This window comes from Sprattus sprattus (genome assembly GCF_963457725.1).
Source record: "Sprattus sprattus genome assembly, chromosome: 10".
NCBI lineage: Eukaryota > Metazoa > Chordata > Actinopteri > Clupeiformes > Clupeidae > Sprattus > Sprattus sprattus.
This window is the reverse complement of record NC_137908.1, coordinates 6,823,947-6,841,506: the sequence shown is the minus strand read 5'-3', so window position 1 is coordinate 6,841,506 and position 17,560 is coordinate 6,823,947. Positions and strand designations below refer to the sequence as shown.

The following is a 17,560-nucleotide window of genomic DNA, read 5'->3' as shown; positions in this document are numbered from 1 at the left end:
TTCTTTGTTGCATGTTTTTGCATGAGAAGGCCTGACCCCTGTCAAAAACAACATTGTCTAAACACTGTAACAAATCAGCAATTGTGGTCATTTAAATAAACATATTGAAGTTGAATATACAAAAAGCAATGTAACTGATAAGGTCTTCAGTCTTTTTTTTTTTTTTAATTGCGTGCTGAAAAGGACACCATTTTTCCCTCCCTCACTGAGGGAAACTCCAAGAGGAGAACTTTCTGTTGAAAGAGTGGCCCACTGAGAATAAACCCTCGTAGTAGTAAGCCTTCCTCAGCTCCTCCGCAAGGCTTTCACACCAAGTGCAAACGTTGGCTAGAGGCCCACAAACCAGCCAGGAAGCCACAAGGGGAAGTGCAGACAAGTCTCTCACTCACACACACACACACACACACACACGCACACACGCACACACGCACACACGCACACACGCACACACGCACACACACGCACACAGGAAGTCAACGACAGCAGAGGTGTGCGACGCTCAAAAAGCAACGATCAGATAATTGAGCGCTCTTTTTATCCTCTCCCGTTTCGTTTGAAATTTGTGGTTGTGTAGCTGCCACTAGTGTCTCTTTTTCTTTCTGTTCCATGTTAAAATACTTCAGGAATTCTGCAGTGTCTTGTGGTTCCACCTTAGGCAGAGAGGAGGCTGAACGGGCTCTGGTCCATTATGAACTCTCCGACGCCGGCGAAGTACATGACCTGGGCAATGCCGAAGAGCGGGGCGATGACTAGCGCTCGGCAACCGGCACCCTTGAGGAAGGCAGAGGGGCCCTCCCGCTGCATAATCTTCCTGCAGAAGCAAGCACAGGGGAGATAAGGTTAATACTGCGCGCGCTCACACACACACACACACACACACACACACACACACACACACACACGCACACACGCACACACACACACACGCGCGCACACACGCGCACACACACACACAGGCTACAGATTAACAGGAACTAGAAGAGTGGGTTATGCAAAGCTTAACTTCACATGAAACACGAACTTCACTGGAAGAGGTGGAGTGTCTCCTCACCTTACACAGTCCGCAACGCCCTTGTAGTTTTCCTCGTTGGCCCCTATGCTCAGGGACTGAAGCCGGGTCTTAACCACTGCAAAGGACAGACATACAAGGTTAAAAGCTTGTGGTTTCTGAACTGGGGGTTTCGTCCAACACCAACTATGGAAATCATTCTTTGAGAACGTAAACACGAAACTCTAGTCTGAAGCTGAACCAAAATAAGTTACCAAAGCAATGTTCATGCAAAAAGCAAGGATATTTCAACTAAACTGTACGAAACTACACTGTATATATTTAACTGTTGACCAAAAAAAAAAATCATCCATTTCGTTTTGGCTGTCTAAAGCATTAAACTGGGACCAGAGGCAGAGCATACCATCACAGGGGTTGACGGCCACTGCAGCAGTGGAGCCTGCCAGACAGCCGGCCACAAAGGACCAGTAGACCGGCGTGGGGCCACCAGGTGAGGACTGGCCCATGTGATTCAGGTGTGCAAACAGCGGGAAGTACACCATGGAGAAGGGCACATCTCTACAAGACACAAGGGTAGAGAGAGACCGTTAGTGCATCAGACAGCAAATACAATGACACCATTTTTATATGGTTTACTGTATTTTATTGCACTGTAATCAAATGGGGTTTCAAAAAGACAACCAAGATGGGCAGGGGGCCGTTTCGTACCTCATGAGCGTGGCCCCCAGGCCCTTGTAGAGCCCCTGGATTCCCTTCGTCTGCAGGAGCTCACGGGCGATCTGCGTGGCAGACACGGAGCGACCGGGAGCCGGGCTGGCCGTGTAGGAGCGGCTCAACACCGGGTTGGTGGAGGCCAGCTTAGTGGGAGACATGATGCCTGGCTTCCTCTGCTGGGCAGCTAAGAGCGATAGAGAAGGAGAGAAGAGAGAGAGAGAGAGAGAGAGTTACATTACAGGACTTCACACCCACCTACCGTCATATTTGAATAAGTGTTTCATCATAAAATTACAACTATTTAGTATTAATTTCAATTCAATATTATCAATATACTCTTAACATTTTTTTTTCACTTACCTAGTCTACCAGCATCTTGAAGCTGAATCTTCAGCATTTCCATAGGAGTAGTGATCACAACTTGGCACATGCCAGCACCACATCCAGCCAACATCTCCTTAAACACCGTCAAGCCTTTCCTGCAAAGCCAGTGGGGGAAGTGGTTACGAAAGATCCAAAGACAGAGGGGGAGCTTCCCAGAAGAGTTACTGGGAGTTACCCAGAAGAGATACTGGGAGTTTCCCAGAAGAGTTACTGGGAGATTCTTCCCAGCAGCGGGAGCCGTGCCAATAGGAAGTACTTACCCGTCTTTGGCGAGGTGGTGGCGGAAGAAGTCGTTGGCGGCTAGTTTGATAGCCTTCTCAGGGGTGACTAGAGCTAGGTTCACTGCAGCACCTAAAACACAAAAGCATGGAGGATAAGCCAAAGCAGAAAAAGTATAGAGTGGGGGATCTTACATAACATACACATTCAAAATCACACAATAATTATAAAACAACAACAAAAAATATAAAGAGAGAGAATGAACTGAGTTGGAAACAATGGGGATGCAAGAACAATTGAGACATGAATGATCAGACAGAGAGGAGTGATCAGATCTTGATCAGGTTTATCTCAAGATCCCATAGCCTTCAGATCGAGGCGTAAACGAACTAGCATTACAGTCAACATTTAACAAAAAGAACAAAGGCAAGGGAGCAGTGAGAACTCACAAGAAGTTAATGTTCAACGAAATTAGAACAGGACAACTAGCCAGAACTCAGTAGCAAAAGATGTTTAGTCAGACAGGAGGGGACACAAACAGTGACTGTGTGACATGACAAAGAGATAAGAGAAGCCAAGAGTCGGCTGACTAGGAACGAAGAGACTGAACGGAACAAGTAGAACATTAAAAAAAAAAAAAAAGAAGTAATAAATCAACAAATAAATAAAATAAAAATGACATTGGTGCCTAATTGAAATAGAGCGATGTAAGAACCATTATATGATTTGCCTCCAGGCCGGCTGCGCCATATCGGCTAGCCTTCAATATTCCCAGGGGGACCCACGTCTGTAATATGAAAAACACAGATGCAAACAAACAGCATTCCTCACAGAACGGGAGCCCATACAACTGGCTCCCACCTCCCCACCTCATCCTAGCACACATCAACGTCTCTAAGCAGGTATGAAGGATCACATAAATGCACTTAAGAGCATTGATGGAAAGACCATGAAAAAAACTAGCATTATCTTACTCACAAGTCATGATAATATTATTAAGACCTTTTCAACGAGAAAATCAATGCACACATTCAGGTCTCTCGTCTAAAGGACGGAGACAAGAAGTATTTGTGCAACTACTTGGTAGAAGCTGGAGCATGCATAGTGTGTAGGTGAAACATACCTCTGTGCTAATAAACAAACTAACTAACAAAGGAGAAAAGGCACGTCCATATAACCAGGTTGAATATACTTCTCTACTTAGGGTAACCACTCCTGTCTCTAAAGCAGTTCTGAGGACGGCTCAAGGCATGAGACATTTAATGGAAAAAATAAACTACAAAGTCCCATTTTTTTGTCACTTGCCACATCATTCACTGTTTCACAAAATTCTAAAACATCCTTACACACAAAGTAATCACTAAACAAGTGTAAATCTTACCTCTGTACATTCCAAAGAATCCCTCAGATCGTACCGTTTTAATAAGGCAGTCCATCCTAAAGAGCAGGAAAAAACACAAATGCAAAACTATTTTTAGGCAAATATTATATACTAATATACATACGTATACACATATATAAATACATTAGGATAAATGGTATTATCTCCAGGAACTCTGAAGCTTGTGTATACAAACATAAGTGCCATCAGTGCAATGAAAGTAATTCTCTCTGACACATAGTCACTCTTGCCAAAGATACACACACTGGCATGCAGCTGGCGATGAGACAGAGCGAGACGGGGGAGGGGAACTACCCACATTCCGATGGGATTAGCCTGCTAAAAAAATTGAATGCAAAAGGCAAGGGCACCAGGGATCAAAGCACCTCCTCAGTTAACGTGCGCCCAGTATCTGTATCCCCCCCCGACAGAGCTCAACCCCCACCATTGTCCTGCTAAAAAGACAACGGCTAGAGCTGGCCAAAACCCTTCATGTCGGGACAAAGAGAAATATAACTCACATGTTCCTGTAGACTTGCTGTCCCTGTCGTTGGTTCTGTAGCCTGGTCTTTGCCAGGTCGATGGGGAACACACAAGTGACCCCTACGATGCCAGCAATGCCACCATTGATCAGCTTAGCAGGGAGGCTACAAGGAAGTGGGGAGGGGGGGAAACCCAGACATTAGAGATTCACAGAAAAGATTAAAATGTAGATATTTCTGTCTTACATTTAGGTGTTGAATAACTGTCTAACATTTAGGTGTTGATTTCAAAGGCCTCTGTGACTCAGGGTTTCAGTTGTTTGTTGAACATTCAGCGGTATGACTAAAAAAGATAAGTGCAAGCATTAAGTACCTGATGGGCTGCTGAGACATGATGACTTTCGAAAAGGCAAAGAATGCAAAGAGGCGGTGACAAGAAGTCTTAGTGCTGCGGTAGGAAGTTGACGACAGGCAATCTGCAAATGAAGAAGAGTGGAAGAGAAAAAAGGCGGCAAGTTTATATATATACACTGAAGACTTCCCAAAACACAAGGACACATAAACACAGTATACACACACACACACACACAAATCTCTCCCCACACACTTGTAACCCCTTTTAACCTTTCCCCTCCCCCATCCACTAAGAACACAAATGGGCCAAAAGAACTTCCGGAAGATAGTGACAGGGGCGTGGGCGTAGGCACACTCACACACACACACACACACACACAAGCCAACACTAGAGAGCCTGTAATTGGATCCACTAAGGGCTGGCCATGAGCTAGTGATGCACTTGGCACTACACACATAGTATTTCGGATCACACATGATCAAGTCAAGACATGACATGCCTATAAAGTAATGGTATGCTCCTTGACAATAAAGATAATTACATGATCTCTGCAAGCAGTAATGTTACATTCTAGCATGTGCAAATTAAATGAACTCACTTTAGATGTCCATAAAAACATTCATTGTCAAGGGCAGTAACTTTCACAGCTTTAGGTCGGATGTCTTTGTAACACAAATGTTTCAATTCTGGGTGCCAAGCCATAGAAACCTCTGCCTTAAGAGAAGATATGAGACTGCCCCTCCCCCACAGCCTACAATTGAGTACCCACAGCGAAATCTTTACGGAATGATATGCCGTTTATCTAGTAAAGGGTTAGAAAAAACAATGTTGCGGCTAATTGATAACGTATGTGAAACATTCCATAGACTACCATACAATTGTAATGCGGAAATGCCCGGCCTTTGTCGGTAACCCAGTGAAGCTTGTAACTAGCCAAGTTGCTAAATTCATTGATTGAGTTTAACTCATGTTTTTGGAGAAATGGATAACACCAGAGTCGTTATAAGGGCTTGTAAAGACTTTGATAACACTAGCGAACCATCCATTAGCCAAACGAAAGAAAAGTGGAAACAAATCTAGCATCTATAGCTAATATATAGCTAAATAACATAAAACCAGATTGCATTTTAAGAAACAGATATATAACAAATATATCATTTGGTTATTTATTTATAGGACTTTTGTAACACTTACCTAATAAATATAGCCTTTGAAAGTAGTTTTATTATCTGTCAATTCACGAAGGCGTTTCGTTTCTGTCTTCGTCAGAAGTCTGAATGGACTGATGTGAAATGATTCGCGTTTTTCATATGAGGAGGGTAGCCTAAATCATCACGAGTTTGCTTTGACCAATCACCTTCCTTAAATGAACATGTCCCATTCTTATTGGTCCACCGTCCGAGTTGATCGTGGGCGTTGTTGTAGTCTCCGATTTCACCAAGATGGCCCTGCTGTCAATGTATAGGAAGAGTAGAAAAGTCTAGAACAGACGCAGAAAAAAATCCTAATCCGAAAATACTCGTTTTAGATACAGATTAACAACAGGTCACAAGCGTACAACAGTTAATTCGTTACAAATAGGTATTGGTATAACACATGTACAAAACGGATCTAGAGGTTTTATGTAGGAGGTCTTAAGTCTACTATTCATGCTCAGGTTAGCCACAGTTCGGATTGACTTGCCATTATTCATTAAAAGCAACACGCTATTTATAGGCAATTATAAACTAAAATGAGGTGACTTACTCACTGATGGCTAATGAAAACCTGTGAGTCTCAAAATAGTTAAGACTAATGGGCACAAGGCCTACTCTCTGTATCTAATCTAGGGTAGACACAGGAAGGCACCACATAGCCTACTTACTAATCTTTATTTCTGTGTATGATTAAGACTCATTAACTGTTAATTACACTGAACCACGCTTGGTTTTGGCCACTTTCCAAATTTTACTTTCATCCAGGAACTCTTTATAACCCTTGTAAATTTCCACACAATGAACAACAAACTTAGCAATTTATCCCCAAAAATATAAAATGTATGTTATGTGTATGAATGAATGATATGCACAAAGCCTACACATCCTGTTTTCTCCTCCTTATACACTATCAAGCTTTACTCCATTTCGGTATGCAAATATTTGCTCTCGGTTCAGTCCTTACATTCACTGTGGCTGATATTACTGTAAGTATCAGATATAAGCCTACATGATTATAGAATCATGTCATAAAAGAAACATATGTAGTATTAGCATTTTTGGGCAAGTAACTTAATAAAAGTAACCAGGTAAAGTTACTGATTACATTCTCTAAATTGTAATTAAAAATGTGATCATTAGTGTGTAAGCAGTAGAACTTGTATATTGGGATTGTATTTAATTTTATCTTATCTTATCTTATCCTATTTTATTTTATTTTATTTTTGATTTCTTTATTGTCAATGTTATGTTTGATATATACGTAAATGGCTTTGTAGGTTGTATAGCCTTTTTCACTCTAGCAGGGGGACTACCAATGGAAGCTAGCCTTTTGGCTATAATTGGGTGCATTTAATTTTAATGTTCATGAATGAACACTGTCCCTCTTGTTCAAATCAACAAATTGATTGATTGATTGAATCAGATTACTTTACTGATTACTCTCTCTTAAAAGTAATCGGATTACTGATTACTTTCATTTATATAAAAAAAAGATCATCTCTTACGTGAATCATAGAAGTGCTGATCTAGGATCAGTGTTGCATCATGGATCATAATAAACACAAGAACATCTGATCCTATACCAGCACTCTTGGTACATATTGACCCGATGACAAAAAAAAGGAAGGGTTAAGCAGTCGACTGTTCATAGCAATCTACTCTAACCATAATGTCGCAACCATTGCACCCAAGCCAAGTTAATAGAAATGTGAATATGGCAAGCAATTTTGTAATGCACCAGTAAACTATAGGAATAGTGACATATCAAACTGAGTCAATTATCTAGATTTGCATTTCATTTTCAAATAAGAGTTACAAAAGAGGCTAAATCGGTTTGACAATATCACCACAAACATATTGTGGTGCAGTTGCAACCTAATCTTCAAAATAATGATTGTATCTCATCAGTGTAAGTGTCTCAAATTGTTTAGAAGACAGCCTGTTCCTCCTTGGGGTGAGTAACCTACGAGATTGGCCTGACTAGAAAGCCTTTCAACAGGCGCACTTGACGGTGTGGCAGTGTTGTATCTCATTGAGAGAGTCTTTCTCCTGGGGAACTGGTGTAAGAATTCTCATTTCCGACCCCGAAGCTGTGAAGTTAGCTACTCGTTTACTTCTGGTGTGTCGGTTTTAGATAAAAGCGTCCTATATTCACTGTTGCGAAAAAATATTATGTCATTGGCAACTGGTTTTGTGCTTCCAATTCATATCTTACTCCGGTAATTTAACGTAACGCAGAGTCATTATAACTTGAAGTCAGTAATGACTTTAGTTAATGGGTTGCTACGCAACACATGAAACTTCAAAGTTCTGATTTTGAGAATTTTAACATTGCAGATAAAGTTGGGTTTCCTGGTTGCTGTGGTTATCTAGGTACTTTCTAAGGAAACCTTTAATAAAAATGGTGTAAATGGAAGAGTTCAATTTGCATGAAATGATAGCTACGTAGTTATCCAGCTGATGTTAAGTCTCCTCGATTTAACTCATAAAATTATAATGGGAAAAGGTAGAAACCCTCAGGGTGACTGTGCAACTTCGTATGAAAGGGTTCATATTAACAAGTTCATATTCATGAGTGCATATTCACAGATATAAACACGAGTTCATCACAAGCTAGCAGCAGCCAACTGTATCTACCTTACCTATGTGTGTGTAAAGAATGCTGATATGAAAAACAACCAGTAGTCAATGTGCAAACTGCCAATTGAAAGGTGATTTAAGATGCTCTCTTGGGTTTATATATTTGTAAATCTGACTCTGAAAGTCAGTGCCACACCAGCCACTAACCTCACCGCACGTCAGTGAGGGTGAGGGGGAGAGAGATAGAGCGAAAGAGGGAAACATGTCCAGTTGAAACATGTCAAACAAAATGGTCCAGAAGATAAAAGTCTTTATACGTCAGAGCAACGTTGGAATGCTGATGAGGCAAATTCCTAGCATATTCCTGGCAGTTGATGGTTTTATCCATTATGATATCAGGGCTTTGGCTTCCCAAACAAAACTTCATCCGCTTTTGTTTCTCAGGACAATTCATACCATTCTTACATGATTAGTCTGATTGTGCCCAGACTGAACAGGATCACAGACTGTGGTTTATGGATTAGCATGGAATGGCAGAAACTCACTGCAATGGGTTAAAGCATCAGATGATAACAAACACCCTATGCTAATAATGGGGAACAGTTGGTCTATGGAAAATATCACTTAAATGTGAAATGATTCAAAATTCTATCACCTTACAGTTTTCCCTTTATTTACGAGTTGAACAGTAGGATATATATTTTTTTATGTAAATAAAAAAATAACAGTTAAGAAGATGTATTATATTGAAAATACAGGCCCCACAGTAGGAACTCAATGCAATAAAGGCAGTACACCTTTAATTACTGGCATTGAAATTGGTCACACTTTGTTTGGATGGTCCCCTATAGACTATCTACAGAATTAACGAATAAACAAATTATCTGTTGAAACTCGGTTAACTACAATTCATGGTTAAGGTTAAGTGTTGGGTTTGGGTAAAGTGAAAAAGAAAGACTGAACTTGAATTTCAAAAACCATCTGTAAATGTATGTATGCAGACTGTCCAAATAAAGAGTCCCTTCAAATATTTTATTTTAAGGTAACCCTTAATGGCACATCCTGCCATTCTGTGGAACCATTTTTAACTGGTCTTTGCTGTAGGGGTTGTGATGCTCTACCTTTCCCTTTATCTCTTTGATCAAAGTCAGGCAACATACAGTACTTAGCCAGGTTATAGCAGTGTGCTTTGGATTGCTATCGTGCTAGAATATTCCTCTTCTGCCAAGCTTCTCGAGACTGGGAGACATCTGCTCAGCCAGTATTTTTGTGTATCCACAGGCATTCAGTGTCATTTATAAATGGCATCTCCTCAACACCCCACATCATCACTCTCCCATCACCTTGCTCCACTGAGGTGGTCCTGGTCAGGCTCACACCAAACAACTTGCTTATGTTGTACTTATATTTATATCTTTACATTTCGTTGCTTCTGTACCTGTACTCTGTGCAATGACAATAAATTGAATCCCATCCAATATTGTACAAGTCATCTTTGTTTTTGTTTTTATGGGATAAAAAGCATTAAATAGCCTTCATATATACAGTACATCAATATTCCCTACTAGTTGAGGGGAAAGGGAAGTGTACATGAACATGTTGCCATATTTGTTCTTCCTGGCCTCATGACTGGTGGTCATAAAGGCACATGACCCTGACACCAACCCAAACAAAGTGTGACAGACAGGAGAAATCAATAGGGAGTCATGTCCTTATGAGAGCAGTTAAGCAACTGATCCGGCTGAGTGACTCACGCCCCTCACATGCCAGCCAGTAAGAGTATTTGCACACGCTAGTATCCGCGCTGGTGACTTATAAATACACTCCAGCTGTCATACATTGTCTGATGTTGAGGGCACGTGTCCATGGGGTTGCTCCAAAGAGACATGGAGCCAAGAAGGACACATGAGATACTCAGGACCCTAGGAAATGCCCATCGTTTATCACTGACAGACAATAAACCGTGAGTGGTTATTAGTAAAGCAAACTTTCAGGATATAGCACTTGTAACCAAACCAACCATAGCCTGGGCCTAACTCCAATTCAGTCTATATATGTTCCTTATTATGAAAAGATGTTTTGTTTAACCACAGGATGGTCATATAGTGTTTGTCAAAGTTTTTTTGTTTGTCAAAGTTCATACAGTCTTTTTTTCCCCTCTAGACTTGAATGGAAGACTTTGATGGTATACATGAAACTTGGCACGATTGTAGCCCCGCATGGCTTTTACAGAATAAGAGGTTTGCCCCTTCCAACTAGCGCCCACTGAAGTACGGCAGGCTCAAAGCACATTTTGGCAATAGCTCGACAACCGCTTCACCGGAAATTACAAACTTTTCATGATAAGAGCTTCACAAAATCAGCGGTTGCTAAAGATTAAGCACAGGAATGATTTCCCTCATTTACATAAAAATATACGTACAACAATGTGCCACTGAACTCTTATGTGCAGACCTGCTTTCCTAACATCAGGTCCAATGCCGATGGCCTAAAATGTAATTCTTCTCTTCTATACCCCCAGTGTTGACATTATCATTTCAACATCTCACAACGCTACACTCAAATAGTAACATTTTTATGGCAATTTAATCATTTGGACCCAAATTTCCCTAGCTAATTATGATTCATTTGTGGAGTGTCACCACCAAGGACAATTAACCAACTAAATTGTTCCAGTATTGAGTTAGAAGGCTAATAGCAGCAACCACAAAACGGCTATACAACGTGGCCCAGGAGGCTTTTGAGCCCAGGGGCCCTTGATTTCATAATCCAATTTCATTATCTGACTTTGTGCAGTGGTCATATGACTAGACGTACTGTCTAGTTTGGATTTTTTTGATAGGCCCAAATAAATTGAGATCCAAGCTTTCATATTAAAGCAGCAGTTTATGGGTGTAAATAAAACGATTTTAACGTTTTTCTTTGACGTGTATACTTGGTTTACGGTTTACAGCACTCATGATACTATCTTTAGAACACACAATCTTCTTAATTTTATGGCAGTGCGTTTTATTGTTGTAAACTTCGGCCAGACTGGGATGAGCTATTTTAATTGTGATTTGGTCGTGGCTTCATGTTTGTCAGTGACTTTATGTTATCATCTGTGAATACTTGCTCTTTCATGACTTAAAGTAACAGTATGCAACAATTATACTTCAGGATTAGGGTTAGGATAAGCAGTTTTACCTTAAAATAACAGCTTGAAAAAAATTGGGGCGCTACAATGACTTTTAATATGGAGAATCGCCTCCGTGCTATTGCCATACCAGGGTCCATAGGCATATAACATCGTTCTGTAGTTTTGCCTGTGGCAGCCCGGCTTGTTTACTTTCTGCCGAACTAGTAATTAGCTTATTTGTAGTTATTTGCCCTCTTGCTTTGTCTTTTTTGCACTTGCTTGATGTTTGACTGTGTAAGGACAGTCGTTGAGTAACTAGTTTGTCATAATGTCAAAGTCAGCACATTTCAGGAGATTTCGTTAGTTTTAGCTGCTAGCATACCGTTAGCGAATAGCTATTGATCCGTTGTGCTGCTTTAATTTAAGTTATGTTGATAAATAGTTTTTACTTTAATACAAAACCAGTGTCATCTGTTCTAGACCTGTGATACACCTATGACACCAGCACCATCTATTCTAGTCATACTTTCCTCCTTCTTATGCCAAATATAACATCTGACAGTGAAACAAGTACAGAACTCAGTGGCTCAAAAACAACGCCTCCTACATTCTGAAGGTCAAAACTTGAAACATTTCCACTACTAGCTCAATGGAATGTAACAGTGTGAGGCAGCTGTAGTGTGATATGTGTGTGAAGACTCCCTCGAGTGACGTGGGGTCACAGGATGTGATTAATGCAGATTAGACAGGGCTATTTGCAGCATCCAGCTTTAATGGCATCACACTTACAGTATTCTGCGGAACGGATAAACCGCATCAGGTCGACTCAGAAACACAAACATGTGACGTTTGACAGGGCTACTACGGGTCAATCCCTCCCAATAATAGAACTATAAACAAAGCAACACGTGAGTGGCGGTAGGGAAGGGGGTCGGCAGCGACGGCAGCAGCAGCAGCAGCACAATGACCATGGTGCGCCCACACACATACAACAACAACAACTGACCCAGACGAGGCATTCTGTACATGCCCAGGCTCATAGGGTCCTCATTTAGAAACAAATCCACTGGGGCAGCAGCCCACGCAGGCCAGAACGCACCGTTCAGCAAATGCCCCGCTATCAACCTAAAGCTCAACGTGGAATGAAACAAACACAAAACAAAACAAAACGATCCTCTCTCTCTCTCTCTCTCTCTCTCTCTCTCTCTCTCTCTCTCTCTCTCTCTCTCTCTCTCTCTCTCTCTCTCTCTCACTCTCCCTTTCTCTCTCTTTCTCTCTCACTCTCCCTTTCTCTCTCTCTCTCTCTCTCTCTCTCTCTCTCTCTCTCCCTCTCTCTCTCTCTCTCTCTCTCTCTCTCTCCATCTCTCTCTCTCTCTCCCTCTTCCTCTCCCTCTCCCTCTCAGTCTGTCTGTCTGTCTGTCTGTCTTCCTTCAGTTGTACTGGATGTAGTCGCTCTGGTCAGGGTAAGGGTCAAGGTGCCAGAGGGGTTTGAAACACTGGCCACCCATGCCTCTAGTCTTGTGGGCACACTCGTCGCTCTGGGTGCTGCAGGTGCCGCAGTGGCAGCTCCGGGCCACGGGGTAGGTGAAGAGGGAGTCGGCGTGGAGGGCACAGCCGGGCAGCGCCACCGTGCGGTACTCCACTTCCTGGTAGGTGCAGCCCCTCTGGAGCAGGAAGCGAGGCCCAGCCAGCTCTTTCAAGTTGCTGTCCTGTTAGGCAGCGTACAAACACACAGATACACACACACACACACACACACACACACACACACATACACACACATTCACACCTCCACACACACACACACACACACACACATACACACACATTCACACCTCCACACACACACACACACACACACACACAGATACACACACACACACACACACACACATACACACACATTCACACCTCCACACACACACACACACACACACACAGATACACACACAGATACACACACATACACATACACACACACACACACACACATACACACACATTCACACACACACACACACACACACACACACACACACACACACACACACACACACACACACACACACACACACACACACACTCACATATCCAGACACACACATTGACACACACACATTGACACACACACACACACCGCACACACAAAGACATAAAATTCCATGAGATGACAGAAGAGATATCGACACTTCATAAGTTCTGCTAGCACTAAAACATTAAAAAGATGCTTTATGTGGATGCACTTTGCCTCATATACACATACACACGCACACGAACACCCACACCCACACGCACACGCACACGCACACGCACACGCACACGCACACGCACACGCACACGCACACGCACATGCACACACTCCAACAATGTTTTAGGTGATGTACAGATTGAAATGGTACTTTTTTTCCAAAGAACTCTGGACAAACTCTTCCAACACAGCATCCTGTGAGCTGGACTGCGGGGATGGTTACGTAAACTGTACTTTTCCACCAGGCACTAGCTGTGCTCTACCCTGAACTCCACACATTCATCTGTTGAATTCACATACACAGGCACTCACACATGGATAACAGAGGTTGCCACGCTAAGACCAAGAAGCTGGTCAGAAGTGGTTAGGCCCCTGGTGTCTCACTCAAAGCCACTTTGACACGATGCCAAGAGAGGCAGCATTCTCAATCAGGCACCTCTCTGTTGCCAAGCAGCGGCTCTCTTTCACAATCAACTAACACAGTGGATGCCAGCAAGCCAGCGCTTACAGTCCCCTCTGTCTTTCTGTCTGTCTTACTGTCTTCCTTCAGTTGTACTGGATGTAGTTGCTCTGGTCAGGGTAAGGGTAATATATGACACGACATCATTCACAAACATGTAAAAAGAAAGTGCGCATAGCCACTGCAAAAATTGCAGGTGCCGGTCAAGAGGTTTTAAATGTATTACATTGAAAGGAAGACCACAATTCCACAAAAGTATTAAGTTAAAGTGTTTTGTGGGTCTGTGGTCTTCCTCTGTACTATTCACAGACATACTGAACCACTATCCTTAGACGATGTCAACATCCACAGACGATGTCACCATCAACGGATGATGTCAACATCCACAGACGATGTCAACATCAACAGACGATGTCGACATCCACAGACAATGTCAACATCCGGAGACGATGTCAACATCCACAGACAATGCCACCCTCCACAGACAATGCCACCCTCCACAGACGATGCCACCATCCACAGACGATGCCACCATCAACAGTATTGCATCCACGGGTCCTGATGCTGGCTCTTACCCTGGAGAAGCAGAAGCCCATGCAGATGGTGGTGTTGATGGCCACGCAGAAGTCACACTCGGGCTTCTCCACGTACAGCGTGTGCTCGGTGGGAACACACATGGGCGCGGCCAGGCGGAGGAGCACAGCCAGCAGCACAGCAGTGGGAAACGCAGACGCAGCCATCACCACTCGACAGTTTACCGCAGAACTAATAATGGAAAATTGGACAGAAAACACTGAACAACAGAATTCGCACACTTCAGGTTTTCATCCCATTCAGAGGTGTGTTCACACTGAGTGGTGTGTGTGTTGGCAGGCTTTTTTGTAATGGATATATGGGTGAAAGAATATCGCTTACAATGATGTTCAAAGTCACAGAAAAAGATAGTGTTTGTCATGCACACAAGTGTGTCTTTCTACTCATGTACACATGACTTATAAGTCCTGTTATATTCTAATAAAATGATAATTATTAAAACTGTGAAAATGTTAACCAAAGCACTGTGCAGTCAGGGAAAACAGCCTGTAGCCTTAAAGACTCTCACTCACCTGGGTGACTACACTACCCTGACTCTGTTGAATGCTTCCGGCGCTTTATACCTCCACACTAATCCCACTTTATCCCAGGCATCCCTTATCTCCCCGTGCTTAGAACAGACTCCGCAGGACACAGACTTGTGTCACGCTCGCCAGGTAACCTACACCCACCACTATGACCTCATAATGAGCTAAGAGACCCGAGAGTGGCGGCCCAGACATCGAGCAACACTGAGCAAAGTGATGTTTAAATCACTACCTGACCTGAAGCAAAGATGCACCTGCAGATAAACTGCATTGTGGAAAGTGAAAACAACCAAAACATTTAAAAAAAATGAATTAGCTATGAAGTCGCAAATTGCCAAACAATATTTACTGCAATATGCGATATCGATTGAATCATGAAAATATATAGTAAATATATGATCAAATAAAATATAATATCAACAACTCATTTAAGAATTGGGACACAAACAAAGTCTTGAGACCCTGATTGGTTAATCTATTGCCCTGCATTTATTTAACTTAGCCAAAGAGAGTGGCGAAATGAGCCATTAAATGATCAGGGGGAAGGTTATCTTATCATTTTCTTGCATTTGCCATAATTGAATTGTAGTGTCTTTGTTCAGTGATTCATAGTACCTTACATGTAAGAATACAGTGATAAATTAACTGTATTGCTGTTATTTCGTATCAGTGTTTGGTGGAATTATAAGCATATCAGTCCATCCAGGATTTAGTGATCTTGTGTTTTCACAAATTCATGCGAATTAAAGGATTTCCCATAATTGCTGTTGCTAATTGCTACCCTCTTACTGCAATATTTCTGCAAAAAAACATGAAGTCATGGAATTTCTGCATTATTTTGCGATATCATACTGTATGTATAATTGTGCTGTGTAGGTCAGCACTGTTCCCATTGCGAGAATCACAAAACCTATGAATGAAAGGATCCCCAGGCCGTATGCCAAAATGAATTTACAACCTTGAACAGTAATTACTAACAACCAGAAACGAATTAGCTAATAAGGCATTCTGACCACATGCCGCTTTTCCATCATAAAACTAATGGATATGAATGAAGTTCTGTCCATGATACATCGCTTCATTAACGTGTGCATCTCATCATGGAGTGTGCCACATCTCAGTGATGTCTTTGACTGCATGTACTGAACAGACTCAGACATATAACTGGAAAGGCTCCACTACAAAGTTCTATACAACTTTATATCACATTTATAACACTTTAAAATTAGATTTTAGAAATTAGATTTTCATGTATGCCTTAAAGAGAACATACAAGAATGGATAACGAAATCAAATTTTGCATAGAAATGTCCTCTACCGGCCTCTTTCAACTTTCAAAGTGAAGCTAAACTTTATGATCCCTCAGGAGGGACAATACCTACATCTTCACAATTGGTTAATGATTAATTTTTTCCCACAGGTATTCATTTCCATGTGCGTTTCATAAAGCCAGTTACTGATTGCAGTCCCATTGGCTGTTTCTCATTGACTCTTCTCTGAGAAATCAGCCTCAGATTTGGCATCCGTCCTCCTCACTGGCTAAAACCATCCGTGACCTTCAAGGTCATGGCAGAGTTGGCAGGTGAAGCACTTCCTATTGAGAAAAACCAACTGCTGAGATTTTGGGAACTGTTAGTCATAAAAACATTCTGTATCAACACAGATTCAAATCAGCGTGGTTCACAAAAACGTCTTCACTGTTATCTAGCGGTTAGCCTTGGCTATGGTAGTCACACTGCTATCTTATCAAAACTTTGATGATGAAACAGGTGTAGAAACCCATAAATATGAGCCTGCTTCAATGATCTGGCTGAGAGGAGTTGTCTTTTCCGCTGTCTCGAACAGAACCTGGCAGTCCACTTCAATTCTCTTGAGCAATTCAAGCTTAACCTTAATTTATGAACTGGGCTGTAAAGAACTCCTTTCTTTTACTATCTCAGAGGGCAGTGAACAACATTTGTATCGTTTGTCCTTGAGGGATGATTAACTAAAGCCTTTTCTCTCGTCAAATTCAAAAGCACAGAGTGTTTGTTCGTCTATCTGAGGGTGACACAAAGTGACACTACAGAAACTACAAGCCCGCTCTACAGGACTAAGGAACTCCAGGACACTGCCGTTTGGGAATGTTACTATAGCCACTGGATTTGGAAATCAAGGATCTGTTGAGAACAAGCTTTCAGCACACTAAGTAGCCTGAGGTCTTCAGAAACATTTGGACATTTCCTGGACCATGGCTACAGGACAATGACCTGCAGAGGAAATATTTGTGCGTCTCTCCCATAATAACATGGAT

General features: G+C 42.0%; 2 protein-coding genes across 2 annotated transcripts; both read right to left on the bottom strand.

Moving 5' to 3' along the window:
* Nucleotides 1-570: 570 nt before the first annotated feature.
* On the bottom strand, nt 571-4,582 carry slc25a55a (solute carrier family 25 member 55a; the record flags this gene model as incomplete). The annotated part of the gene is made up of 9 exons (XM_080846737.1): nt 571-811; nt 1,052-1,127; nt 1,413-1,567; nt 1,718-1,907; nt 2,084-2,202; nt 2,368-2,458; nt 3,708-3,763; nt 4,229-4,354; nt 4,563-4,582. The coding sequence occupies 9 exons, from the start codon at nt 4,580-4,582 to the stop codon at nt 652-654; spliced, it is 993 nt and encodes a 330-aa protein (XP_080702863.1). The 3' UTR covers nt 571-651.
* An 8,286-nt stretch (nt 4,583-12,868) lies between these two features.
* tshba (thyroid stimulating hormone subunit beta a) lies at nt 12,869-14,886 on the bottom strand (the record flags this gene model as incomplete). The annotated part of the gene is made up of 2 exons (XM_080845809.1): nt 12,869-13,147; nt 14,722-14,886. The coding sequence occupies 2 exons, from the start codon at nt 14,884-14,886 to the stop codon at nt 12,869-12,871; spliced, it is 444 nt and encodes a 147-aa protein (XP_080701935.1).
* Between the last annotated feature and the right edge of the window lie 2,674 nt (nt 14,887-17,560).